General features: G+C 33.7%; 2 protein-coding genes across 2 annotated transcripts in view; both read right to left on the reverse strand.

Annotated features, from left to right (window-relative positions):
- Window positions 1-905: 905 nt before the first annotated feature.
- On the reverse strand, window positions 906-1450 carry LOC108917160. The gene is made up of 2 exons (XM_018723639.1): window positions 1199-1450; window positions 906-1118 (listed from the first exon to the last, which is right to left on the reverse strand). The coding sequence occupies exons 1-2, from the start codon at window positions 1448-1450 to the stop codon at window positions 906-908; spliced, it is 465 nt and encodes a 154-aa protein (XP_018579155.1).
- A 15308-nt stretch (window positions 1451-16758) lies between these two features.
- LOC108917161 overlaps window positions 16759-27627 on the reverse strand; it is a 96977-nt gene continuing 86108 nt past the window's right edge. The window contains exon 3 of the mRNA XM_018723640.1: window positions 16759-16811. Coding sequence (XP_018579156.1) covers window positions 16759-16811 — 53 coding nt within the window. The remainder of the gene's footprint in view (window positions 16812-27627) is intronic.

Consider the following 27627-nt stretch of genomic DNA (forward strand, 5'->3'; position numbering starts at 1 on the left):
AATTAACTATTATTGTCTGACCAGCCGCATTTTTCAAAGAAGAATGCTCCGATGATGCCTCCAGTGCAAAATTCGCACCAAACGGTAACACGTTGTGGATACATTTGTTTCTCAACAATCACTCGTGGATTTTCTAAACCTCAAAATGTGACCATTTTGTCGATTAACGAAGCCATCGAGATGAAAATGAGCCTCATCGCTAAAGATGATTTTGTTCGAAAAATCATGTTTAATAATCCATTTAACGAACTTTCTACGGTCTGCATGGTTAGTTAGTCAACTGAACTTTGTAAACACGAAGATGCAAATCTTTTGTGAGAATACGCTATAGCGAGCTTCTAGAAATGTCCAGTTCTTGACCATTGTGCCGAATTAACTTGGACTCTCAGCAACACTCTCACAAACTGCTTCGATGTTTTGTGTTCAACGACTTGTTGAAGAACGGCCAGAATGTTTAAGATTAGTAATTGATCTATACCCGTGTACCATAAAAATGGGCAGTGATTCATATCCAGCATTTAGACTAGTAAGGGATGTAAGGGATGCACAAGATTCCATAGGCGTATTACTTAAGAAGGGGTCAAAGAACCAAAAATTATAAAAAATAAGTTCATGGTGAATATTTACTTAAAAATCTTATAGACTCACCTGTCATCCTCTCCACAATTGTTGAGTGCCATCTTTTCAGACGACGATGGCCCACTACCACTCACTTACACCTGCCTGATGCGCACGCCGGCGGATATCACACTTTATCACTTATAATAATACATTGAACTATATTATACACAGTATACACTACTGCCTACTATCACTTCACTATAATGGTCACACATTAACACTTATTGTACAATACACTACACTACATTATACGTTGTACTATACACTCGCTATGCAAATATGCATTACTGGTCACTAGCTTTATTACCCTCATTATCATCACTAGAACTATCGTCCTCATCACTAGAGCTAAGAAATATTATCAGTAAATCAACCAATTCATCAACTGTCATGTCGAGATCCCACATGCATTGTTCCTCTTTGTGGACATGCATAATGCAATTACTCCATGTTTCTGCTGTAACCAGATTAATCTCGTGCAAGAGTGATTTTACATCCTGCAATTTAAATGTTGTATTCATTCGTGCTACTCCATTTTTTATCTGGGCCCAGATTAACTCAATGAGATTTAGTTCACAGTGGTATGGTGGCAAGCTGTAATCCCATGAGCTGCAGCCATTTCATCCACTACATACTTAATGTATTGGCTTTTTTCTCTCTCCCTAATTTTCAGTAATTCGGGTTTAAGCATTATTCTGTCGAATTCGATCTTTTTCGATTTTAACCAGTTTATAATTTCCGTCCTTCTCCATATTGATGTTGGCAGCTTCTCTAATCGTCGGCTACGGTAGACTGCATTATCCATTACAATCGCAGCATCAGGTTCCATATGTGGCAAAACAGATTCAAATTATTTTTCAAATACTCGGCTATCCATATCCTCATGATAGTCTCATGTTCGTCATGAAACAAGTAAAGTCTGTTCCAAAAATCCTACTGTACTTCCTATAATCCATTCATACCTACACGATTTTATCTCCTGATATTCCTGCCTTTTTAAATGAGGGCGCTTACCATTACGAGAACACGCTGTAGACCTTGAATTATAGCTGAATTGCTCTCTATTTTAAGAATACAAACCCAAAGTCTCTAATAAATTAATTAAAATCACAATTAAATTAACGGAAAGATAACCTCGGACTCTCCCGCGCGTGCGCCTATTTGCCTCTGCTTACAGAATAACCCGGAACCGAATGAACGCAACCCAATTGACGTCACGCGCCAAACACCAGTGAAAGTGTAGAACTTGCTGTGGCAGAAGAATATCTGGTGCATGCCAAACGAAACCCAATTGACATCACGCACCAAACACCAATTAAAGCTAGAATGTGCTGCAGCATAAGAATTCTTAAAACTGTGCAGTATCGACAGCTGTGGGAGAATGCGGCACACACAATTTTATACAAAGAATTTAAAAACGGCTCGTATTTCTCCTTGTGCTAAAAATAGTGAGCCGGATTAAAGATGAAATCACTGCCTATTATTTTGAGATACGACTGAAGTCACCTTGAATTTTTCAATTAATCTTCGCAGTTCATTAAAATTAAATCGCTATTCCGACCATATTTTTTTACGAAAATTGCGAACTGTAGCTAAACCTTCATTATATTTAAAATATTGCTCAACAATGAAAAGGCGTTGTAGCGCTTCATTTTTAATAACCTTGACCTGTCACCTGTCACCTGCCAGGCTGTTTTTTTTTTTCGTTGGGAATATTTTACTTTACACATGGTGCAAAAATTAAATCTTGCATGAATGTTGGGACACCAGATATACATCCATTATAATTTATCTAAAAACTACGATAAATACGAATGTTGAAAAAATATGATCTAAACCTATTTTTTCTTAGTGAAGCTCCTATATATTTTTCGATATCCTGTCGAAACTACAGTAATATAAAGTTTGAAAGGTATATAAACTGTAACAGGCTTGTTTATGCAACAAGCAGAAACTCTTGCTTATCCAATATTACATTATTCAAAATTAATGGGATCAATATAGTTATAATGAGTTGCCCCTGGGTAAATACTTGAAAGTCTAACATCTAATATAAAGTTACATAATCCTTTAATCATAATTCCTCCCTAATGTTAAGGGGTTACAAAAAGCTTCAAACATTCGGATACATGCGAGATTTTTGTATTAATAATACACGAGGATTTACGTGACGAGAACGATTTTTAAACTTGGCAGTTTTATACATCTCGATGTGTTATTTTTTATTTCAACTTTGTGACCTCAATTTTTTGTAAAAAATACACCATTTTGATAAATTAACAAATTAAAAATTTTGAAAATGTTTATTCTTGATTTGAATTAGTTTAATACATTTTAAAGTAATTTAATAATAGTAGTAACTTCTTATAGTTATTTATACCATTGGTAAATTATAATTAACTGCTGCGTGGTGTATAACACTTTATCTGCTCCCACAGTTCTTTATGGTTCATGAAATAAAGATTAGGTTTTATTTTTGGACACTTCTTAATCAATTCATTTTGACATTATTCGAAATCTTGCAAAGTCGCCCTTGTTGTTTGGATTTTGTCGTTTCTAAAGTGTTTATAAACAAAGCTACATAAAAGTTGCAATTTTGCTGGTTTGAATTATTATTTCAAATAGAAAGTGCAGCAAATGCTACCTGCGAATTTTTATTACCCGAGAAGTCGAAAATGTGCTACAGATAAGCATATAGAAATTTCAAAGAATGGTGTTAGAACAAAAATACTGGTGTTTCTGAAATGTCACTGCCAGCATATTTCATGGAGAAGTCAAAACCTTTAAAGTCACCGGCGAGTTTGTAGAGTGCCGTTGGCCATTTATTTATTTAATTAGTTTAATTGGATGAGAGCAAATTACCCGCGAGTCGAGCCGAAACCGTCCGTTACCCCACTCTGTCGAGTGCCGCGCGCATAATCCCACCAAGACTCCTGCTTAGTCAAGGGGGGATTGAGGCAATAAAACCAACGTTCCTGGATGAAAATACTTAGTTCATATCCTGAACTCGAAGAGCTCCACTTTCAGCCTGAGGACCACCCCGAGGACCCAAAACCGACCAGAGACCGCCATCCGACCCAAGGAGTTAGCCGCCGGGAGCCACTATCCGGAATAAGTAAGCAAATTGTATTTTTCCTATGTTTACCTGTCCTGCTATGGTATATGTCTGGCCGTTGTGAACTCTGGCAAGACAGTACTACCACAGCGTTGTCGGCGAAGGTTTGGCTAGGTGCTCCACCGCCAGCGGAAGACGTTGAGTGCAGGCTCGTACGGCAGCAGCGTTATCGGCGACGGTTTGGCTGGGTGCTCCACCGCCCTCGTTCGACAAACGTTGTGAGCCCCTTTACTGAAACTGCTGGTTTGGCTGGGTGCTCCAGCGCCAGTAGAGGACGTGAAGGTGTCAGACTGTACGGCAACAGCGTTGTCGGCGAAGGTTTGGCTAGGTGCTCCACCGCCTAAGCTTGATAAACGCTGTAAGGCACAATAACCGAAACTGCTGGTTCGGCTGGGTGCTCCACCGCCAGTAGAAGACGTTGTGTGTCGGCTGTGCAGCGACGGATAGACCCTCGAAGTTTGGCTGGGTACTTCACCGCTTCTGGGAGAAATCTGTCGGCCATCCCGCATCTGAACTCGCACCTCGCCCAGACTTTGCCTCCTGTTCACCAACATAATTCATTTTCCTGACTACCGTTTGCTTATTTATGCCCATTATAAACTGCTTTGCTTGGCTTTCTCCCTGGCTGGTTAAACCTCCGCATAATTTCTGTCGCTTTGCTAGAAACTGCCGCCGATATTTATTTGTAGAATTACAGTAACCCGTAATTATTTTTCTGTTTCAGAACCATTGGGGACAATTTATTTATTGATTATTTATTGCTCTAATTTATTAACCTTATTTATTCTTCCCTTTCTAGCACCGACCGAAATTTAAAACCGAATATTATTCTGGCGTACCGTTTCGTAAAGTATTAGATTGGTTATTAAATAAACCAAACGTCAAATACTCCGCTTTCCTACCGTACCAATTTTGAGTCCTGATATTTGACTATGTGCTAAATTTATATTTATTTACAGCACCGAAAAACCGCATCGGCATTTTAAATCCGTCGTAAATAATTATTGCTCTAACCCATTTTATTTTTATTACACCGCTTGTAAATTATTTGTATATTTCTGTTAGTATATAACTAACTAATTGTAAATAGAATCTATTTTACTTTTGTTTGTTTCAAATTCAATAGGCCTGATTAATATAAAATAAATCTAGTAAATATATTTCCAGTTTGTATTCATTTTTAACACCGACAAGTTTGATAAAATTCCGATTAGTAAAAAAGGGTCTTCTTATCTTTTTGTGACCTACACTGATAAGTCCGTTTATTTTAAAAGTAGAGTAACACTACACTCAGAGAACTACTTCGATTAAAAGTAAGAGAAATTACAGACCCCTGGATTTAAACTTTCTTCACTGCAGCTATCCCGAGTACTTACTCTAAACCGAGGGTAGGGTTCACGTGGAGTTTCCCCCACGTAAAAGATAGGGAAACTGGCGCCCGAGACAAACCGAACAAAAAGGTTTTAATCCGGAGTATGTTCCTGTGACGTCACTCACCACCGCCGACTGCCGACCACCGCTGCCGATAAACTAGTAGTCGAGGGTCGTCACAAAATTAGGCATCCAAACAGGGACGTCGGTGACGTCAATAAATATAGTAAATTAGAATTCGCAATTGCGAATTAAGATTCCGTTTAGAGTTGGTAGTATACCGGGGGCGGCCACAAGTAACGTCTGAACCGAACCGTCACCACCAAAAATCAAAACCAAGTAAAGTACGTTATAAATTGCAGAAAGTTATGTTGCTGACGGTTTAAGTAACAATAATTATCCAGATTGTATAAATGTTACTAAATGTAATAACTGTACAATTACTATAAATATTCACTCATAATAATTAATGAAATATAATGTTCATCAAATATTTCTATTTATTTGTTCAGAAAATAGCTCGAAATCCCTTTTTTCCCTAGGGAGGTAAGTTACCTCACTTAGCTCCCATTTTCCATAGTAACTTCCACTTCTACGGTAAAATCCATTTACCGCCTTAAAAACAATGTATTAATAGTCTATTTACCATAGTGGGAGCAGATAAAAGTAATTTACATTACTTCATCAATCGATATTGCGCTCTAACTTTTTAAAATTATTATTGGCAATAATTCGCGCCCATAAAAAAGACATTCCTCTTGTTTCATGTGGATATCGTTAACAGGTTTCGAGAAAAATTTACCTTAGAATAAGGTGGAATGTTTTAGTATTCTTATGCTAAGAATCGTGTGTTGTATTGTGCATAACATTCCTCATGTTTATCTCTACTTTCTTATTTGAAAAAAATGGTATGTTGTAGAAAATGTGGTTTAAAAAATATACTTGGAAAAACAATTGGACATAAATCGAAGTAAACAAATTTTTGTAATTCTTACCGCACACTGTAAAGTATTATAACATATTTTACCTACGATCACTACTGTAAATACTTAAAAACACACCATCTGCGATCAATGTAAGATTCCTATTACGTACGGTAAAAAAATCGCACAGTTTTCCTAGCAACCGCCTAGCAACGGCCAATACAATACTGTTTGTATTGACCGTTGCTAGGCAAACTGTACGACTTTTTTAACAAACTGTGCGCTTTTTTTACCATACAACATAATAGGAATCTTGCATTGATCGCAGACGATGTATTTTTAAGTATTTAAAGTAGTGGTCGTAGGTAAAGTATAGTACGTAATACCTGGTGTAATGCAATTACGCACTCATGGAATTACGCACTCGCCGCTACGCGGCGTCGTCCATTCGTGCGTAAAATGCTTTTTACAACACTTATTACGTAATATACTATAAACCGATTTTTCTCGAAAACGGATTACTTTTTCGATATAAAATAACATCACCATTGTTTCATAAATAACTCATATCTATCAAATTTTACTGTTTAACAAACTTTTCTAAGCACTTCACTTTATTTATTACAAATTTTAGCTATTCAAGAGAAATTTTTGAATTTTATGAAGGTAATGTAATGAAATGCTTAAATCAGTTTTTCTCGGGAATGGAGCAATTTATCGAAATAAATAAAAAGTATCTTTTTTGTAGAGGAAATAAAGGTCTAACATCTGAATTTCAAAATTTCGACAAGCAAAAAAATAGGGGCAAATTTTAGCCGACGACAAATTGAGACGCCCCTGATGACTAAAATTTTTGAAAATGATTTTAATTGATGATCTATTTCGACTTTTAATGAGCTTCAAAATTTTCCAAAATGAATTTTTTGAGGCCCCATTTGGGGGAGAATAGCTCCCTTAGGAAGCATTTCTCGACCCATGTTTATAGGAAAAAATATTCTTATGTTTGGCAATAGAATCAAGTGGTAAATTATTGGACACTAATTATGAAACACTTTGTATTTTTGTTAACATAAGCTACTTCCGTTATATAATCGAATTAGGATAAACAATGTCTGGTGGCAAATATTAGTATTACATGACACCCCAAAGCGGTGGATTGTTATTGAAATTACAATAAACGATGCGCTAAATCTCGTAGATTGATGAAGATATTTTCCTTTGGAACTACATATTTAAAAGAAAAGGTTTACTTGGTAGCACTAAAAGCCATCGAATATCTTAAAAATACAACATAAAGTAAATTTTAGAGACTCCACTTCAACGTGCTAACGATGTTATATTTCGAAGTGAACAGAGGTTAAAGCTAGGAGAGGTTTCCATTTAGATGCTTTAGCTGATCTTAAGCAAGTGCATAGTAAGAGGATCTTGTAAATTGGAAGCTCCTATGTGTTTGGCAATTTGTTACGCAACACTATGAAAATGTAAATTCTAAATTCAAAAGCAACATGACATATTTTATAGCAGGGTTATAAATAGATGTATGATGATATTAGTTAAATAACTCTACAGTAGAGAAGATTTTTGTCGGACAGCTCTTATTTTAAAAAAATAATAACAAAATATGAGTTTTCTTTTAATTAATAACATTATGGGAGTACTAATAATATATTTAATTTAAAAAGAATGTAGTGAAAAATTGTGCGAATACCCATTGTCAACGATTTCCATATAATAATAATAATGTGTCTTTATTGAGTATTAATAATAAATACAAATAGAATAGTTGAAAAAGACGGCGAGATTCAACATAAACAAAAGTTTCATTGATTATTTTTTTTTTCTTTTAGCTATAAAATTGCTACGACGTAAACTCAAATATTAAATCCGTTATCAGCGACCGCAAGAACCTATCCAATTTGAAAACAAGAAATCCAATATTTCTTAACCCTAGAACACTGTTGCATTTGTTGACTCGTAAAATTTACGTACTAGCTAAATGCAAGTTAAAATATGGAAATTTGTTAGTATTATTTGAATAAAAGGCAAACGATTTATTAATGAAAGCAAAAAAAAATGATTAGGTAACATAAAAAGGACAAAAACTTCTTTTTTATACGATTGCCTTGCAAAAGGGGGTTTTGCGCACGGAAAACACGCTCTGAAAACGGTATTTTGCACACGGTTATGTCATCTTTGCACACGCATCACACAGATTGTGATTTTTGTTTGATGTTGTCACCCAAATTATGCAATGTTTCAATTTGGCTGAGTTTCATAGCAACCGTCACGGCTCCTTTATTTTGTTGATTAGATACTTCAAAAATTGTTGAATTCCCGAAGTTTGGGTGTGAAAATGTGTGATTCTGAAGAGATTTTACAGAAAGCAAGCGAAATATGTTCGGAACTGCTGCCCACAAAATCCAGAAGCAGGTATGAAGCTGAGTTAAGCCGATTTATGGACTGGCGACTAGCCAAAAATGTCCAAACTTTCTCAGAAAACGCAGTAATGGTGTATTTTGAAGAACTATCTAAGAAATATAAATCTTCGACGTTGTGGACGATTTTTTCGATGCTCAAGTCAACGTTAAGTGCCAATCACAACATAGATCTTGGAAGCTATAAAAAGTTGCAAGCGCTAATCAAACGAAAATCCGAAAACTACGTCCCAAAGAAGTCCCAAATCCTCACAGAAGATGATTTTTGCCGGTTTTTGACGAAAGCATCAGACGACAAATATTTACTTATCAAGGCGGTGGTGGCAGTTGGACTATCTGGGGCATGTCGAAGGGAGGAATTATGTTATCTCAAAATAGAAGACACCAAAGATTTCGGCAGTGCTATGCTGATTAAACTGAAGAATACAAAAACAAAGGTACCAAGGTGTTTTACAATTACAGGAAACCTTTACACTATCTTAAAAAAGTACTGTGCTCTTCGTCCTCCTAATCTGAAGACAGGCAGGTTTTTTTTAAACTATCAAAACGGAAAATGTTCAAGCCAAAACGTTGGCATCAACAAAATTGGAAACATGGCTAGGGAAATCGCCAAGTTTTTGATGCTAGAGAATCCAGAAAGTTACACGGGACATTGTTTTCGGCGTTCATCGGCCACAATTTTAGTCAATTCTGGCTCAAATCTGCTTGCCCTCAAACGCCATGGAGGGTGGAAATCCAGTACAGTTGCCGAAGGCTACGTTGATGACTGTTTGAGAAATAAAATGGAAGTTTCGAAAAAGATAGAGTCTTCAGTGTCTTCTGCTGCCACAGAACCAGAACAACGATCGTCTACTGGAATACAACAAGAAAACAACGACCGCACGCTGAAAAACTGCACTAAAAACACGACACCAAAAATATTCTCTATTACCGAAAACAAGGTGCACAATAATACTGCTTTTCCCAGCGTAACCTTGAAGGAATGTTCAAATGTTACCATAAATATTAAATATTAGTTTCTTTTGTTAATGCGTTAGCAATTTTCTTAATAAAAACGAGTTAAATTAAAAGTTGTATTTAATTTATTTTGTTAATGCGTTGGCAATTTTAGTAATAAAAACGATTTAAATTAAAATTTGATTTTTGTGGTCTCTGTTTGCAGTCGTATAAAAAGTATCGTAAAAAACTCGTTTGAAAACCTCTTTGCACACTCGCTCGACTTGTGGACCTCGCCTTCGGCTCGGTCCACCAATATGTCTCGCTCGTGTGCAAAGAGTCGTTTTCAAACCTTGTTGTTTAATATACTATTTTAGGTTAACTTCGCCGTTTACGCGCCACAGGAAAAAGCCATTTTTTCCTATATCATCATATTTTTTGTTTCCAGGTGGTATTTTTTGTAAGCTCTTCCACCTATTGATTGGATTATTGATCCTAAATCATCTATATCATTCAGTTCATCACGGTGACATGCACCGGCAGCATCAAACATTAAGGCAACCTTCAAAGGAAAAACTAATATCTAGGTATTTTAAAATTTTCACGTCTAAACGTACCATATTCATGAAATATGTAGATATTATCTGGTGTTTGAGTAATAAACTTTCAAGTCGTTTATTTGACAAAACTTTTGACTTATTTGGTTTATACTTATCTAGACGTTTCAGGAAAAGACGTAATTTCAAATATTTTGATCAGTCAATGTCCTTGCATTGCTCTCAACATGGAGTAATTTAATCATAACGTAAATGGCTTCAACTTTATAGATAAATCGGGAAACTATACAATTATAACATATTCAGATCGGGAGGTCGTATTTTTTTCAATGCAATCAGTCTTGAAACGTTTGTAAGCTATAATTCGTACTGTTCGTTTATGAATTTATGTAACTTCATGGAAATAATTTTTTGAAAAATATGGCTTATTACTATTTTGTCCCTAACGCTTCAAATTATAAACTTGTTTGCTTTCGTTATTCGATATTTTTATCAGACTGTTCTCATACACTGTAGAATTTTATTACTATAATAGTGTGTGCTTCTGAGTGCGTGTGGGTGCGTGTATAAAAGGAAATAGTCCTGTAGCCAGGGGGGCCCCAAATGCCTCCTTCATTTAGATGGAGTTACCCAAGTGTTTTTTATGTATTTTGAGCTGCAGAACACGAATTTTTAGGGTAGAAGTTTGCTCGGATGTCCATAAGTTTTTTATTAACAAAAAATTGCAAAACACTGAACACTTAGTTTTTGGCAAAATAAAAAGTACTTTCATGTTATTTTACCCATTTTAAGAAGAAAATGTATCTTGCAATTTTTTTGTTAAACGCATAGTTTTCGAGATAAACGCCGTTAAAAACTCGAAAAATGCGATTTTTGCGATTTTCAATTGTTAATAACTTTTGATTGAATAGGTATTTTGTAATTCTGCTGACGGCGTTTGAAAGTTCACGTTAAATACTACAAATTATGAGTAATTGCAGTGTGAAAATTTGTTTTTTCCACTGTTATTTGAAGCTATAAACAAATAGCGATTGAGCGTTCAGAAGGGTGCGCCGCCATGTATGTAAGAGAGCGGTTGCCTTCTTACAGGCGTTTAATACACGATCTTGACGCGTACTCTTCATTTCTAGACCAAAGAAACGATGAAAACTGAACGAAACATTAACGATTTAATGAAAATTTGCAATATTACAATAATTAAAATTATTATACAAAAATAGTTTTATGTACGATTTTCTAAACTGTAAAAGTTTCAAATATTTTTATTCTTACAAGTATTTTTTTTCATACATGCACAGAAAGTGCAGCAAGATATTTGAAGTCGATTGCAATTACATGCTTTTGTGCTGCACATTGCACAATTGCAGGCAGCTGGTAATTCTTCGGGAGGTGGTATTAAGATGTTTACCCTCTCTGGCAACAGTAGATCGTCTTTAATAAAAAATCCATATGAAGTTGGGTCTAATTCGTTCATATGTGAATTTAAAACATTCGTTTGAATATGAACAACGTAAAAAGCCCGTAAGATGTGAAGTTTAATCGAATCAGAAGTCGGTGGCAAATTTTCTATTATAGAATTTTTGTGTTTATAAATCCAAACCCTTAATTCATTAAATGATTTACAACTACAATCAACATTTCTTATAATGTTAACTAAGAACTCTTCAGCTTTTTTCACGCTATCTTTTATACTTATGTCGGAACAATCTGCAAAATAATTTCAAAATGAAGAAAGAAAAGTATTACAGTTATTTTGCCAAAAAGTCATATTTACCCTTAGCAAAATTTCGTAAATATTCCACAGGGTTTGATTTCAAAGCTCTCGTCTTTGTGCCTACTTTGCTTTATAAACGATAATAAAAAAGTTTATACTTACTTATATTAAAAGCGTAACGTCGTATAATTTAGGTGTTTTTATAATTATTATTTTTTAAACTTGTATAATAATTTTAATTATTGTAATATTGCAAATTTTCATTAAATTGTTAATGTTTCGTTCAGTTTTCATCGTTTCTTTGGTCTAGAAATGAAGAGTACGCGTCAAGATCGTGTATTAAACGCCTGTAAGAAGGCAACCGCTCTCTTACATACATGGCGGCGCACCCTTCTGAACGCTCAATCGCTATTTGTTTATAGCTTCAAATAACAGTGGAAAAAACAAATTTTCACACTGCAATTACTCATAATTTGTAGTATTTAACGTGAACTTTCAAACGCCGTCAGCAGAATTACAAAATACCTATTCAATCAAAGGTTATTAACAATTGAAAATCGCATTTTTCGAGTTTTTAACGGCGTTTATCTCGAAAACTATGCGTTTAACAAAAAAATTTTCTTCTTAAAATGGGTCAAATAATAAGAAAGTACTTTTTATTTTGCCAAAAACTAAGTGTTCAGTATTTTGCAAATTTTTTGTTAATAAAAAACTTATCGACATCCGGGCAAACTTCTACCCAAAAAATTCGTGTTCTGCAGCTCAAAATACATAAAAAACACTTGGATAACTCCATCTAAATGAAGGAGACAATTGGGACCCCTCTGGCTACAGGACTAAAATGAATAACGTATTCCAAAAAATTGGGTGTAACTTTTTTACACACCCCTGTATTAAATATGTAATAAAAACGCGATTATCTCACAAAAAAAGGACATAACGCAATCGTTAAGATACTAATACTTATTATTATACAATATGTATAAGGCAAATATCGACTCGACGTAATTGGCTTATTCAAGACGTCATGCAAAGCCTGATTCCGTAAATTAATTAAAATAGGTCAGTGGCAGATGTGTACGGCCCGCCGGCAGCGAACGGAACTGTCTGGAATTATGTGTGACAGTGAAAACCCTAAAGCGAGGGAAGAAAGCATTAAAGTACCATTCGGAATATGGGAAAATCACACACTCGATTTACGATCCAGTAAAAATTGGTGGGGTATCTAAAAATTCAATTTATTTATTGCTAGCTTGCGTTTACATTGTCACAATGGAGTCAAAATGCTGAGGGTATCCAGTGTCAAAATAACGTAAAAATTTGCATCAAAATTTTATTTGTGAACAACATATGGACAGAAACTTTCAATATTGAACAACTTTCAACACGAACAACCTTAATTGTGTTAAGTTTGAAATATGTATAGACCAAATTAAATTTTTACTCGAAAAAAGTCCTATCCGCGAGATTATTGTAAAATTGTCTAAAGGAACATAATACAAGACATCTCTCGTCTCGTAAGTCAAAAACTTTTATTAGCTAACTTTTCTATTTAAACAAATAAGTGAGGAAAACAGTCTTTTCACTTTGCAGGGAAAACCATCTATTTTAGCGAAAAGTGACTCACAGACAGCTTATAGGAAGTAAAATTATCTACAAAATGAGACTTGTTAAATTAAATTCGGTTAATAAACAAAAAAGTTATAGCAAAAAAAAACAACAAGAAAAGTGCCCATTTTTAAATTTGTTTATAACTATCGCATTTATTGTTAAAATTTTATAAAACCTATGACAAGTTAAGGGTTTTGCCATACTTCCAAAGTGTGCCAAAAGTGGGCGCTGTAGGTGCAATAGTTTTCGCACAATTCTATTTGTTTATAGCGGAGACTCCAAAAGTTATGAAGTGTAGCAGGGCACAGGCGTTAATTTCAACCAAACATGATTCTGAAAGCGTCATTAAATGTCGCAATTAAGTGACCTATTAAAAAATATCACCGTTTTTTTGACATTAACATTCTCAAATTAAAAAACCGTGCGTTTTTCGTTTATAAACAATTTGAATAACATTGTTGCTATTTATGCTATCTCACCGAAAATAGGTGCAATGGATAGCTAGCAAAAATATTTTTTAATAGGTCGCTTAATTGCGTCTTTAAGATTACAATGACGCTTTCAGAATCATGTTTGACTGAAAATTAACGCCTGTACAGAGGCTTAAAGTTCATAACTTTTGGAGCCTCCGCTATAAACAAATAGAATTGTGCGAAAACTATTGCACCTACAGCGCCCACTTTTGGCACACTTTTGAAGTATGATAAAACCCTCAACTTGTCATAGGTTTTATAAAATTTTAACAATAAATGCGATAGTTATAAACAAATTAAAAAATGGACACTTTTCTTGTTTTTTTTGCAATAACTTTTTTGTTTATTAACCGATTTTAATTTAACAAGTCTCATTTTGTAGATAATTTCACTTTTCGCTAAAATTGATGGTTTTCCCTGCAATGTGAGAAAACTGTTTTCCTCACTTATTTGTTTAAATAGAAAAGTTAGCTATTAAAAGTTTTTGACTCACGAGACGAGAGATCTCTTGTATTATGGTCCTTTAGACAATTTTACAATAATCTCGCGGATAGGACTTTTTTCGAGTTTCTCTTTTATTTTCGCTATTTTTCCTGGTGTAGTAATGCTGTAGCCTGCAAGGGATAAGGTTATTTTTTCTAGCAACAGTCATGTTAATGATTAGAATTATTTGAATATCCTTCTGAAACTTGATTTTCAACCCCCGTTGCATTTCAAGGACCAATGATTTTAATACATCATTCCAACATATCATATTTTTCTTCATTGCAATAACGCAAAACGTAATATTTTCATTCAACGCCATGACATTAATGATAAGCCTTTACAAAAATTTGAGATTATTATATAATAGTTTCGAAATTTATGCGATGTTGCCAGATTTATTAAAAATATTAAAATATTGATTTTTGAGGTTGTTAGTAGATAAGCTACGGGCGTACGGAGCCAAAATCCCATGTATTTTCTTATGAAGGTTCAGTTTGCAAATTTTTGATTAATTTTACCCCCTCTCCTCTACTTTTAGGCCACGTCTCTCGACCAATCAGATCGCGGCAAATTGGCGGTAAATTTAAAATCCAGTAACGATAGGTTGTTTGATCAGAGTGCGGCAATAAAATTGGTGGTAAATTCAAATTTCTAGATTTAAACGTGTGCGCAATAGAGATCGGAGTGAAGGAGAGAGGTGGGCTGCAATTGAATTTAAAGTTGGTTTCGAATTTTATTTAAATTAAAATAGTCTTGCTCTGTCTGAGATTCGAACCCCGAACCTTTGGATTCCAAAGCGAGCCCGTTACCTGTAGACCACCACAGTAGCATTTAACAACAGGAATAATGTGGTTGATATATTGATGCTAAATAATATTTCAGCTATTAGTATAAAATTTACGGTGGGGTAGCGCTTAAAATCTGAGGACAAAAAAGTGTGAAATTTCATAATCTTAAGATGAGAAATTCATACACAGCTCCGTTCAGGTCTCTTAAACGAAAAAACATGTGCATTAGCACCCTATATTTCGCTAACGGTTTGAAATAAATAGCTGTGTCACTAAAATTGGGTTAAGATATTTACGAAACATCAATTTTTTTACAAAAGTTTAACACGAAAACGAAGCATTGTCTTAAAATCACTGTCTGTTAAATTTATTGTACATACTTAATTAACACCCTGTATAACATTATCTATTTAATTACTAGAAGTATTCTATGCTATTTTGGAAATGAGTTTAATAGAAACCGTTGTTATTATTTTTTTTGGAATTTTTTCTTACTTCCCATTGAAAAATCAAAAAATGCTCTACTTGCTCAGCTTAAAATTCAATACGGCGCCCATAAGAAAATAGAAAGTTGATGATAGTTTCTTGCAACCGAAACTTCGCAATGAAAGTCTAAATATACAGTGAAATTCCTCGATAAAACTTAAGGTGAAATAGTGTTTTGAAATATTAAAAATTCCTCTAAATGAAAAAGTTAGACAATTTTCGAAAACGTTTTTTTTTTTCAATTTTTAAAAATAACTCACAAACCTGAAGAGTTAAGACCGGTTTACAAGCCCCATTAAGTTAGCAACAGAACTGTCTAAAACTTTCCCTATCTAACCATTTTCCAACATATCAATTACCAATACATGCATCACCAAAATGAACCACACCGTATAGGATACTTTTAATATATTTTTAACGAAAAGTTAAATATTAAGTATAGTCGACGTTCCCACGCTTCATACTCGTATTTTCTTGAGAATTGATGCAGGTCTATAGTCGCTGAGAATTGAGCTTAACTGGTGGGATTTTTAAAATGCTAGGTGAACACCTAAAGGGCGTTTTTTATCAAGTTTTATTTTTATTTCCTTAAAAACTAGAGTTTTTAATTTTAACTGCATGACACACAAGCGATACCCTTACATCACTCAACGAATGAATTGTGATAAGTGTAACTCTTTCGGTTAATGATAATGTATTATTCGATAATAATGGTAAAAATAAATTGAATGTCGAGGTACGTCATTAATCATCTCTATCACCACATAACCATCTGTCCCTGACGGTATGAGTAAACTATTTTATTGAATTCGTATCTATACTCTATGTCCAAGCTTTCGCTTTATGCTTTAAACTTGATTTTTTACTTCCTAACAATTTATTTTTTAGTAAATTATCACAGAGTGTCTGACTTAACGAATGAAATAAAAACTGGATAAATACAGGGTGTAGAAGGTATAGAAAATATAAATGCAAAAAGTACTCCAAAAAATAAAGAATTATTTTATATGAACTTGTCCCGAAACACTTTATTTTGTGTTATTAAAAATAGTAGGACTGTCAGAAAGAATGAGCTAAATTAAAAATGTACTTTTATTTTCTTCTTATACTTCTTATTTTTTGGAATACTCTTTGCTTTTGAAACCCTGTGTAAGAGCGAACCGTTTTGGAATAAAACAATAGTTGGTGTAGACATATACACTTAGTTTGCTCTACACTTATTTTCGTTTATTGCATACATTCTTAGTCCTCGTCTTCTTCAAAGTACTCCCCTCCCCAGTCCTGGATAGCTTTCTCTGAAATGGTCTTTAAAGTCTGACGAATTTGCTTTTATGTCATCGATAACCTGAAAACGATGCCCTTTCAGCACTGATTTTAATTTTCGGAAATAAGAAAAATCTCAAGGAGCCAGGTCTGGCGAGTAAGGAGGATGAGGGCAAACAGTAACCTGATTTTTTGGCACATAACTATGAATTGACAAAGCTGAGTGTGTGAGCGCTTTGTCATGGTGCAACCATGATTGTCTCGCCACAACTCTGGTTTCATTTTGCGAATTTTTTCACGTAACCGTTGTAAAACGCCTTGATGGTTCACTGTTTCACCTTAAGGCAACAATTCAAAATGCACAATTCCATTAAAGTCGAAAAAACAGTGAACGTAACTTTGACATTGAATCGAGATTGACGTGGTTTCTTTGCCAAGCCGTTGTGATGACTAGACTTGGTGCAATTATTACTTGGGAAAAGTGAAGTAAAATGCCAAAAGAGAAAAGAAATAGACGGGAATTATTTCAAATGTGGTTTGACAGTGATTACATATTACCTAATAGTCGAGGAAATGTGTGAAGTAAGATGGATCGTGATGCGTTTTTTTTGCATTCGATTCGTTAGAGCGTCCAGAAAGTTTGTGACCCTATGTGATCAATGAGAAATGAAAATTGCATTGGTGCATAAGAAAAATGCATTTTTAAAATTACACTCGAAGAGTTAAAATATGAAAAATTTATAGCTCGGAAAATATTGACGGAAATGAGTTCAATTTTGCTACTCGGGGTTTTTTGGGGTCACTGAATACGACGGCAATGGTCTCCGAGGTACCTAGTGCCCAGGGTGGCCGGTTTCCACGTCGTCTCCTGGAGTTTTGTGGAAATTCGTTATAAACTTAGCCGAAACTCGTTACCTCGGGGTTTTTGGGGTCGCTCAACGTGAATACCACAACGGTAATGGTCTACGAGGTATCGATGTCATCTTGATAAGCTGTATCGAATATCTAAATAAATTATCCGAAACATTTTTTTTTTTAATTTGGCGCTTTTAATACAGTTGGTAGCATTGATGAAATTTTAGGTAAGGACTGCGATCGCTGGCCGCTGCTTCCACATTTTACTCTTACATACAGGGTGGGCCATTAGTGTGAGAAAGTAAAATAGCTCCCTTGTTGTTCATAATACAGAAAAAAAGTTTATATAAAAGTTGTACAGAATCAAAAAACCTAAAGGACAAAATTAATTTGAAACACACAGGGCGATGAGTAAAAACGGGACACGCCAAATATTACATTTTTTAAATGGAACACCCTGTATATTTTTAAACACATGGATTTCTGAGAAAATTCTAAATCTGGTAATATAAACAGTTTAACATTTTAGTGCGGGGTTGCCAAGTTATCTAGAAAATTCTTCGAATTTTGGAAAAAACATGATCTCGAAGAAGTTGTATTAACTTTCAACTACTAACACTTGCAGCAAAAATATTTGGCAGGGTTATAGGAAAATGTTAGGCAAAGACTCCTATATTAGCTAATATCGATATTTTATACAGGGCATTTTTTTATAATACGATCATTTTAAAAAAGTTCAAACTTGATTTTCAAAAATTTTTCAAATAAAACACCCTGTATTTTATAGTTCTATTTTATTCACATATCAGTCCATTTCAACTTTTATTAAGTATGTTCTACACCTAAAGTTGTTAATTTTTAAGATATACCAACATTTCTGGAAAAACCAATTTTTTTTAATTTTCGGTCGCACGAAATGGATTTTGGAAAAAACTGTCACATTGTGTCAACTTATCAGTTCATAATTTATCATTCCATTTTGAGTTAATTTTATTAGTTAATATTTATTTGTGGTATTCTATAAAATAACAAAAAAGTTTTTTCAGAAATGTTGCTATATCTTGAAAACTAACAATTTTAGATATAGAACATGCTTAATAAAAATTGAAGTGGACCGATTTGTGAATAAAATAGAATAATAAAATACAGGGTGTTCCACTTGAAAAATTTTAGAAAATCAAGTTTCAACTTTCTAAAAATGATCGTATTATAAAAAATGCCCTGTATAAAATATCGATATTAGCTAATAAGCTTGACTAAAATTTGCCTATAACTCTATCAAATATTTTTGCTTCAAGTGTTCAAGTCAAGTAGTTGAAAGTTAATACAACTTCTTCGAGGTCATGTTTTTTCCAAAATTCGAAGAATTTTCTACATAACTTGGTAACCCCGCACTAAAATGATGAACTGTTTATATTGCCATAAATAAATTTTTTTCGGAAATCCATATGTTTAAAAATATACAGGGTGTTCCATTTAAATAATGTAATATTTGGCGTGCCCCGTTTTTACTCATCACCCCGTATGTATCAAATTAATTTTGAACTTTAGGTTTCTTGATTCTGTATAACTTTTATAAATTTTTTTTCTGTATTATGAGTAACAAGGGAGTTATTTTACTTTCTCACACTAATGGCCCACCCTGTATATACTAATATATACTCTTACACATACTAGTATATATGGATACGCTCCAAGAAAAATTAAAATTGTAAAGATATCTAAGTATGTATAATATTTTTTGAAAACATTTTTTTTTTGTAACGAATAAATGTATTTTTATAATAAAAAATAATTAAAAATAAAATATTTGTCACAGAAACCAGCCATCCTAGGTACTAGGTACCTCGAGGACCGTTACCGTCGTGATATTCGTGTTGAGCGACCTCGAAAACCCCAAGGTAACGAGTTTAAGCTAAGTTTATAACGAATGTCCACAAAACTCCAGGAGTCGACGTGGAAACCGGCCACCCTGGGCACTAGGTACCTCGAAGACCGTTGCCGTCGTGGTATTCGTGTTCAGCTACCCCAAAAACACCGAGTAGCGAAATTGAACTCATTTCCTCAATGTTTTCCAAGTTAAATTTTTCATTTTTTAACTCTTCGAGATGCAATATTAAAAATGCATCTCCCTTATGCACCGATGCAATTTTCATTTCTCATTGATCACATAGGGTCACAAACTTTCTGGACGCTCTAACGAATCGAATGCAAAAAACTGCATCACGATCCATCTTACTGCACAGATTTCGTAGGTAAGGCCGTTTTTAGTGCTTTATTTCCTCGACTATAAAGAAAATGACCTGTTTTGTACTGTGTGAAAGCATTATAATTTCTTGTTACAAAACTAAAGTGGCAAAACATTTGAAAAGCCATGTCTCGTCCAGCGCTGAAAACTGTATTTTTCTATGAACTTACACGCGCCTTTCTTTCAAGCAATATTCCATTAAACAAACTCCAAGTTCCGTAATTCCGTAAATTTGAATCACATGGACTATACCTGAACCAAATGAACAATTTGATGTAATGAGTGATGTACAAAGAAATATATACGATGCCAATAATACACGCCCAGTCAGTAGTACGATAAAAGAAAAAAATACAAAGACTGTTGGAAAAAAATCCAGTATACACCAGTTTGGAAAACATGTAAAGTTTTATCTGGTACATATTATGAGTTACCAGCAAATATATTAATATATAGTTCATGCCTCAACAATTTCTCATACTGTCCGTTGTCAATAGTAGACGCTGAACGGTCATTTTTCCTACACAAGTTAATATTAAGTGATAAACGTCGCCGTTTCATTAAAGAAAACTTAGAAAAACACCTAGGTTTATCGGGTAAGTGGTGCCATTTAAATTTATATACCTAGGTATTTTATTCTCTACATAGCCTTGCTCTCTGGTAATAGTACTATGTTGCGACATAATTTTCTATAAACATATTAATATTTTCATTTGTAATCTGACTACGGTCCTGTTAAACTCCGCGCCGCACTAAGCCTAGTGATGACTCAACTTTTATCTCAATATCGTAGCCGTAAACCTAGCTCTCGTCTCCCGTTATGATTCTTTAAATTAATATTCATCGTTATTGGATTATTCAAGGAATTGCCAACAAACATCCACACGATTTTCTTTCTATTGTTCGGTCATCACATGAGGAACAAATTTTGCTGTAACTCGATGCATGTTCAATTTTGTCAGTCAAAATTTCTTATCTTCTGCAATTTCTAGTCAATCGGCGATTTGCACGCACCAGATCTTTGACTTTGTAAACGTGGGAGTAATCAGTTGAAGTCGAAGGCCTTGCTAGTCGAAGATCTCTTCATTTAAGTTGCATCGCTGTTCCAAAAAATCGCACATTTCAAAAATCGTCACTACCTGACACTTAAACACGTTGCACTCAAATAATAATATCACGAAAACTAAATAAGATATCAACAATCCAAGAACATGTGGTTACAGATGAGGTTACGCGCAACGCAATGCTGCCAACCTCATGTCACTAAATGTTTCCATTAAATCCGTAATTAAAATTTCGTTATTTTCTGAACAGACCTCGTACATCATAAGGCCAACAAACCGGAACTTAGAAAGATATATTCTCATAATTATCTCTTTCCATTAATTTCCTCCATCAAATCGTGCCCGTTGTTCTGCAACAACTTCGTTTTTCTTACAGTTTTTCTGCAAGATCCAGTCAATGGTCATTCGCAAAGCCGTCTCGTCAGATACCGTCCCAATTATGTACTTCATTGTGTTTGGCCGTGATTCAATCTCTATTTCTGTGGATTAATTAAGAAAGTTTAATCTCTTTCCAAATTAGGTTTTCATTGAACGGAAGAAGCAATCAGTTCCGTGTTTAAAATTTTAATTAGAAAGAATACGCATCTTGCGAGATTGTGCTGCAATTCGGCGAGTGTAAATTAAACATGGGGCTGCGAGAATCCGTCGAATTTATCATTTTCTTTTATATAAAAACGCACAAATTTTTAAAGAAAGTCAATATTGACTTGTGAAAACATTTATATTTGTGTTATGCACTTAAAAAATATGATTTAGAGTCAAATTTTCTATCATTACATTTATTTCATCATTATTTTAAATGGTTAGTCAGGTGATGTGCATGGTGATCAAAATATATCTTGGGAAAAGCGTTTTTCTTAAAAATGACAAGGTAATTAAATTGCGAGAAGGATATTATATTTTCAGAGAATGTCATGACACTGAGAGAAACATTGATTTCTATTAGATCATTTCCGTTTGTCCTAAATTAATCCTAGGTTTGAATTGAGAAATATAAACATAGGGTGTCTCAAGAATCCGTTTTAGGTCCTACACATTTCTTATTATACGTAAATGATTTACCTACCTGTGAACCAAATAATGATGCCATTTTATTTGCTGATGACACCACCACAGTTAATTGTAGTGACTCAGTGTTCAATGTTTTTCCAATACAGTTGCCAGCAAAACAACTCTTGAAAATTGATTTATTGCAAATAAACTTACTTTAAACAATGTTAAAACTCAATCACTACATTTTTGTCTTCGTAGATTCGAAGAATCCGATTTTTTAGCAACTCATAAGTAAGTTATCGAAATAACGGATTATCCATTTTGAGCTTGGGATAGTAAAGCCCTGCCAATTGATATTTGTCAAATGTCACTATCATTCAGACTGGTATTTGTTTAGTTAAAGGTTTGCCATTTCACAATATGGAACGTTTTACGACCGAACAACGCGTTAAAATTATTAAATTATGCTACGAAAATGGTGGATCTTCGGTGGCTGCATAATCGTCCATCCCAGCAAACAACCACCAATACAGTGAGGAAATTCCAAGAGACTGGATCGGTAACAGACATCGTAGGACCTGTGAATCGTCGTTTTGCCCTTTCAACCGAAAACATAGCCGCTGTGAGTGAAAGTGTTAAGGATGATCCGAATCTTTCGATTCCAAGTCGAGCTCAGCATTTGGGCCTGTCATGCGGCATATTGTGGCGCATTTTGCATTTGGACTTGCATCTCCATTCGTATGAAGTCCAACTCCCGTAAGAACTCAAGCCGGCTGACCATAGATTGCGCCAATTGGGTGCTGGAACAATAGGCCACCTGATTTTTCGAAGAAAATCTTCAGTGATGAGGCACATTTCAAGCTCGGTTGCTATGTTAATAAGCAAAATTTCCAAATTTCGGGTAGTGAGCAGCCACAAGTGACCGCTGAGAGACCATTGGACCCGCAGAATGTGACTGTTTGGTGTGCATTGTGGGTCGGCGGCGTCGTCGAGCCGTACTTCTTTAAGAACAACGAAGGAGCCACCGTTACCGTTAATTTTCAACGGTATTCCGCCATGATCGTCGACTTTTTTTAGCCTGAAATTGAAGATTATGATCTGGATGATATGTGGTTTCAAAAAAATTGTGCCACATGCCACACAACGCGGCCAACTATGGCTCTATTGCGCGAGAAATTCCCAGGACGCGTAATTTCGAGATTCGGCGATGTGGCTTGGTCACCAGAATCCTATGATTTAACGCCTTTAGATTTCTTTTTGTGGGGCTATGCGAAAGACTGTGGTTATGCGAACAATCCCACAACTTTGGAGTAATTGATGGACGAGATACGTCAAGTTATGGCCGAATTATTGCCCGAATTGTGTGAAAATCTGTGTCTTCGAAAATTACTTCAAAAAGGTTGAGTCCTGCAAACGGTTCCGTGGAGGACATTGGAATGATATCCATCGAAATTTAAATATTCAGTGTGTTTTTTTAAACTTTACTTTCCCAAGGAGAATATGGATAACCCTTTATATTTTTATGATCCGTAATTTAAAGAATAATACATCAAGAAACATTTTTCAATTAGCATACCATGCATATTTGCATTCGAACATGTTTTATGTCATATTAAACTAGGGCCATTCAACCCATATGGCAAAAGTGTGCAATACTGAGATAGCTCAGTATATGACGGTTTTTAGGTCCGAATTCTTGACACATGCACCGATTGACGTGAAATTTTAACAGAAGTAGAAAATTAATGAAGAAACAAAAATTACATCAATGTGTGCTTTCACCCTGGAGGAATGCCACCCCTTCTAGGAGGTGGCAATGAATGCACCCATTTTAATAAAAATCAATAGAGGGATGAATTCTAAGCAAAAAATGCTCTATAACGTTTTTTCCAAAAATTAATATTTTCCGAGTTATTTGCGATTGAAAATGTTGATTTTTCATCTAAAAAGTGTTTTTCAACCATTTTTGATAAATAACTCGAAAACCTTGCGTTTGATCGAAAAAACCATATGAAGCAAAAATAAAACTTTTGAAATAGCGAATCGATTAATTTTTTGTTGATTGCCATAGATGTAATAATAACTTAGTTATCGCTCTCTAAATGTAATTGTTTATTTTTCGGAGTAAAATCGAACTTTTACTGTAAAATAATGGCGAAAGAACTAATTTTTCGAAGAAAATGAATATAACTTTTTTTAAAGAGCTTGGAAAGACCTTTAAAATGATTTCTTCGTAGCTCAAAAACTCGCGGAGTTATGATGAAAATAAAATGGTCATCCCATTTTTTCGGAAAAAAAATCAACCATAAAAATTTGAAATGATGAAAAATTTTTTTTCTTTTATTTTTAAAAAATCCCTTTCCTTCCTTTTCCTTTTTTTAACTAAACAAGATACGTGAAAAATGCAAGAGTTCAAAATTAAAAGTTTTTTTAAATAATATTTTTGCTCTCTTTCAATTTTTCTCTAGAGCAAAAATTAACTGAGATATCACGTTTTTTAGTTCGCATTTGCGTGTAAGGACCACCTTCTTTGAGGCCTTGAAACCTAAAAATCTCTAAAACGAAGAATTCAAGACCCTTCAACTATACTATATAGGTTGATTTGTAGCTCTTGCAATTTCCTGCAAATTGCCTTTTGGAGCGATGAAAAATATTTAAAAATTAAAAAGTTATCGTGAAAAAACGAATTGTATTATTTAGTGAAAACTGACGGATTGTGTAAATGGCTTAATTTCCGACAGTTTCCGAAGCGTAATACACGCACAAACACACACACGCACATGTCCAAACAGAGGAAGTCGACAGTGACGATAGTTCTTTAGATGATATGTAAATATTTGATACTTAATAAAGTATAATTGTATAATACACAAATAATGTTTATTTTCCCTTTCACTAATTACATAATTTAATATTCGAGTTTTAAATAATCTAGTTGAATTTAGTAATGTATCGTTGAGTGTTTTGAAATAGGTAAAAATTCTTCAATTCCTCATTAAGGGTTGTTTTTAAGGGTTGAAACGTTGCAATGAATCATCAGTAATATTATAAACAGTGATGAGTCTTCATTCATTATAAATGCTATGAAGATGTGAAAAAAATGTTTGCTTTATTTTCTGGTTTTTAAGGGTTGAAACGTTGCAATAAATCATATATTATTTCATAAACAGTAAAAAATATTAAATTCTTCATTATTGCTCCGCCAAAACATTTCAGAGCCGCGAAAATTAATTTTTGTTTTTTTCCTCATAGAGGGTGGATTTTAAGGGTTGAAATATTGCTATTGACATAACACTTAAATCTATTGTTTTTACGTTTTTGCAAGAAAGTTTTCACTCCCTAAAAACAATAAGCACACATTATGGATATGTAACTTTTGTAAAGGAGGGTCAAATGAGCTTACTCACCAATTTTCGTGAAAATCGGTGCGTGTATCAAGAATTCGGAGGTAATATCCTATTTTTACCGTTGTATACTGGACTAAGAAGGTGTATTCGAGTTATTGCAGGTCTAAACTATAGAGACTGCTGTAGAGCCAAATTTGTTGAACTGAACATTTTTAACAACACCTTATGTTTATATTCTACATTGTTTGTTGTATATTAAGAATAATCTATCCAACTACTCAAAACACAGTTCGTAGTAATCATGACTATGATAGCCGTCGTAAGAATGACTTGAAACCATTACATTTGAAACTCCAAAACCAGAGATGGAATTAACTATTATTGTATTAAATTTTACAGTACATTACCTGTTGAAATTTTTCATTGTAGTAATACTGTTTTTAAAAACAAACCGAAAATTCTTTAGTTGAGGCAGCTTTCTACAGTATACAGGAATTTTTTAATCATTATTTTAATGACTTAATTTAATACCCTTATTTTATTTTAATGTTGTGTATGTGTATGAGATTGTACTTTTATCTTATCTTTTACCTTTATACATGTGTTTGTAACTTTACTTTTATGATTTGTGTAAGCATTTTATTATGAATATTATGAATTATGATTTTACAATAAATAATATTTATTTTTATATCTAATATAATCGAGTACATGTAGTCTTATTGACTACTAGTAAAGTTAAAAATCTTCAAAAACCTTTATGTAAACGTCACATATTTAGATATTATAATACGTATTTTAAATATTAGTATTTACAGTAATTTACAAGTATGTATATTTTACTATTTTAGTCTTTGTGCACGAAAAAAACATACAAAGACATAAGTCTCCTTCAAATCAAACTAGTTATTAAAGTTAAATAGGTTGGTTTCCTTTTAACTAGTTTAATGAGTTTGCTGGTAACTAATGAAGACATATTAATATTAAAGTAAACATGTTCTTACTTGTTTCGGTGCATTTGTAGCAGTAATAGTTTATTTAATATTTGCCATTCGTAAAGTTAAATAGTAGATAGTCTTGAAATGTATAAGATTCAATTTTCTTTTATTTAATTTCTTTCAAACTTTCAAACAATAATTTAAATGTAAAATTATAAAAAGTTATGTATTATTCTACATAGATAATAAACGATTAAGTAATTTAAATTTAAAAGAATCATACCTGCACTTACAAGTTAGTTTAATACTAGATAATAATTTTCTCATTGTAAAATGTATGATTAAAAATATTTGTTATTCATTACTTATCAAAAAAAAAGAAATATAGGATGAACAATGAATCCATAAAAATACCAGTGTAAAAAAGAAATCAAAAATGTCTAAAGAAATTAATTAAAAATATTTTTCTACACACGACTAAAATTTGATTGATTATAATGCGCAGTCCAGGCACGGTTAGTCGGTTATGTACAAAAAATTTACGCACAAAAAACGAAATGAATTTAAGAATGTAATAAATAAATAGTTTCATCACGGTTATTTTAATTTATTGATTTCAATTATTGCTTTTATTCTTGTTATTGGTTCCTACTACTGTTAAATAGTAATTAAATACGTCATTTCATAAATGTGTTCATATAAAAAATCAGAAAAATAAATGCAAAATTTTTAGACGTTGTAAAAACATTTTTAATTTGAAACATAAATTTGATTCGTTCTGCAGAACAACTTCAGATATGTACGTTTAGATGCAAAAAAGTTCGAATAAAAACTTTTCTGACTTCATCCGTTTTTCGTATATGATGGGCAAGAATTTCAGGATGAGTTTCAACTATTAATGGGTCTCATGAACAAAACATAAGTATTTAGTTAAAATAATGAATAAAATTAAAAGCTAGTGCTTTAACGTAAAAGGTTGTAGCAAATGGATTTTAAATGTGATGTTTTGCTTTTGTTCTGTGGCAAATGCTTTAGAATTTGTGGCAGGTACTATGATCTATATCCACCCGCGATTTGAAGTTATTTTCACAGGTTACTTAAGTTGACGTCAACTGTTTTATGTTTACAATTACAATTTTTAGTTATATCTGATGTAATACACATAGTGCAATAACTTATTTTTACTCTCAACTGATTAATTTTGTCGACCGAGGTGAGTGCCCTGCTGGGATATTTTGCGACCTCAGCAGGGCATTCGATTGTGTAAATATTGATAGACTTTTGTATAAGTCCGAAAAATACGGAATAAGAGGATCTGCGTTATCGTGGATCTCCAGTTTTTTTAAAAATAGAAAACAATCGGTTAGAATGACCTCTAAGCATGGTCAAGAGATTCGGGAGGT

The sequence above is a fragment of the Anoplophora glabripennis genome, unplaced genomic scaffold (genome assembly GCF_000390285.2).
Source record: "Anoplophora glabripennis isolate ALB-LARVAE unplaced genomic scaffold, Agla_2.0 scaffold79, whole genome shotgun sequence".
NCBI lineage: Eukaryota > Metazoa > Arthropoda > Insecta > Coleoptera > Cerambycidae > Anoplophora > Anoplophora glabripennis.

What these genes read in the sequence shown, in the direction of transcription:
- LOC108917160 (XM_018723639.1), bottom strand. Translation starts at nt 1,450, where the DNA reads ATGGAACCTGATGCTGCGATTGTAATGGATAATGCAGTCTACCGTAGC. An exon ending in CAGCTTGCCACCATACCACT is followed by an intron (nt 1,119 to 1,198) that starts GTGAACTAAATC and finishes TTTAAATTGCAG; the next exon opens with GATGTAAAATCACTCTTGCA.